The sequence below is a fragment of the Nematolebias whitei genome, chromosome 1 (assembly GCF_014905685.2).
Source record: "Nematolebias whitei isolate Nwh7 chromosome 1, NemWhi1, whole genome shotgun sequence".
Taxonomy (NCBI): Eukaryota; Metazoa; Chordata; class Actinopteri; order Cyprinodontiformes; family Rivulidae; genus Nematolebias; species Nematolebias whitei.
Window position 1 is genome coordinate 42,341,688 of NC_056498.1, and position 1,522 is coordinate 42,343,209.

The 1,522-nt window shown below is 41.5% G+C and overlaps 1 protein-coding gene across 2 annotated transcripts in view; it reads right to left on the reverse strand.

The window, feature by feature from the left end:
- The window catches only part of kif1c (kinesin family member 1C), a 37,202-nt gene that overhangs the window by 19,177 nt on the left and 16,503 nt on the right, over positions 1 to 1,522 (reverse strand). The window contains exons 10-13 of one of the 2 annotated variants that reach the window (XM_037677047.1): positions 667 to 732; positions 507 to 585; positions 323 to 401; positions 99 to 247 (exon numbers count right to left, since the gene is read on the reverse strand). In XM_037677047.1, the coding sequence (XP_037532975.1) occupies positions 99 to 247; positions 323 to 401; positions 507 to 585; positions 667 to 732 (373 nt within the window). The remainder of the gene's footprint in view (positions 1 to 98; positions 248 to 322; positions 402 to 506; positions 586 to 666; positions 733 to 1,522) is intronic. The other variant, XM_037677054.1, reaches the window with a different exon arrangement.

The window sequence follows — 1,522 nt, forward strand, 5'->3', positions numbered from 1 at the left end:
AGTCGTGCATGAGTCGTGCATGAGTCGTGCATGAGTCGTGCATGAGTTGTGCATGAGTTGTGCATGAGTCGTGCATGAGTCGTGCATGAGTTGTGTACCGGTGTTGTGGAGCAGTTCCTGCAGACCCTGGGAGAAGAGCAGGTTCCTCAGCCGGTCCACCTCAGCCTTCAGTTCTCGGATCAGTTTGGCGTTTGGATCCTCGTTGATCACGGCGTTACAGCGTATCTGTTTGGCCCGGTCCGCGTACCTGGAACCAGACCGGACCCGGTCAGGCCACAGACCCATACTCAGAACCAGATTAAGTGGGATTATTAGAGGTCACCTCAGGGTGCTCAACGTTTCTTCGTAGTTGATGTCAGCAGGACTTAAAGCAGCGATCATGGCCGTCCGAGAGTTTCCTCCTGACAGACAGATTGAATCGGATTATTTAATCAGATTATTCTCAGTAAATGATCTGAAGCTTTAGTCACATGAGCTCATGGGAGGTGTGAGGAGCAGCAGTGTACCCAGGTTCTCCTTCAGCAGCCAGGTGAGGACAGAGTCCCTGTAGGGGATGAAGTCGCTCCTCCTCTTCTTGTTGCTCTGCTGCAGGTTACACAGAACCGCTCAGTTTCCTCACAGAACCCTAATCTGAACACTTCACTCTTTTAATCTGGCTTTACAAACCATTTCAGCCAGCGCCGAGATCACTTTCCCCAGCGTGGTCAGAGATTTGTTTATGTTGGCTCCTTCCTGCACAAACAACAACAACAACAACAAAGATGGAGCTTTACACCGAGAGCTGAACTTCTGCTGAAATCTGCTGAAGTAAACAAGACCAGCACATCTCGAGTATAAAAACAGCAGAACAAACAATATATAACAATAGCAACAATAACAATAACAACAATAACAACAATAACAACAATAACAACAATATAATATGAGCTCAGATTATCAAAACAGCAGCTAAAGGTTTAAATGAGCAACATTTACAATGAACAAAGCAGCTAAACTGTGGCTAAAAGCTAAAACAGGCGTCGCCTGCTGGTTTGTGTGTTTTGATCAGTGATATTTTGTGTCTACACGAGTGGAGAGTTCTTCTGAAGATCCCTTCTTTTCTGAAGATCACTTGTTTACTGAAGATCACTTCTATACTGAAGATCACTTCTTTAATTAAGATCACTTCTTTAATTAAGATCACTTCTTTATTGAAGATCACTTCTTTACTGAAGATCACTTGTTTACTGAAGATCACTTCTTTAATGAAGATCACTTCTTTACTGAAGATCACTTCTTTACTGAAGATCACTTCTTTATTGAAGATCACTTCTTTACTGAAGATCACTTCTTTATTTAAGATCACTTCTTTATTGAAGATCACTTATTTACTGAAGATCACTTATTTACTGAAGATCACTTATTTAATTAAGATCACTTCTTTACTGAAGATCACTTCTTTACTGAAGATCACTTCTTTACTGAAGATCACTTCTTTATTGAAGATCACTTCTTTGCTGAAGATCACTTCTTTAATTAAGAT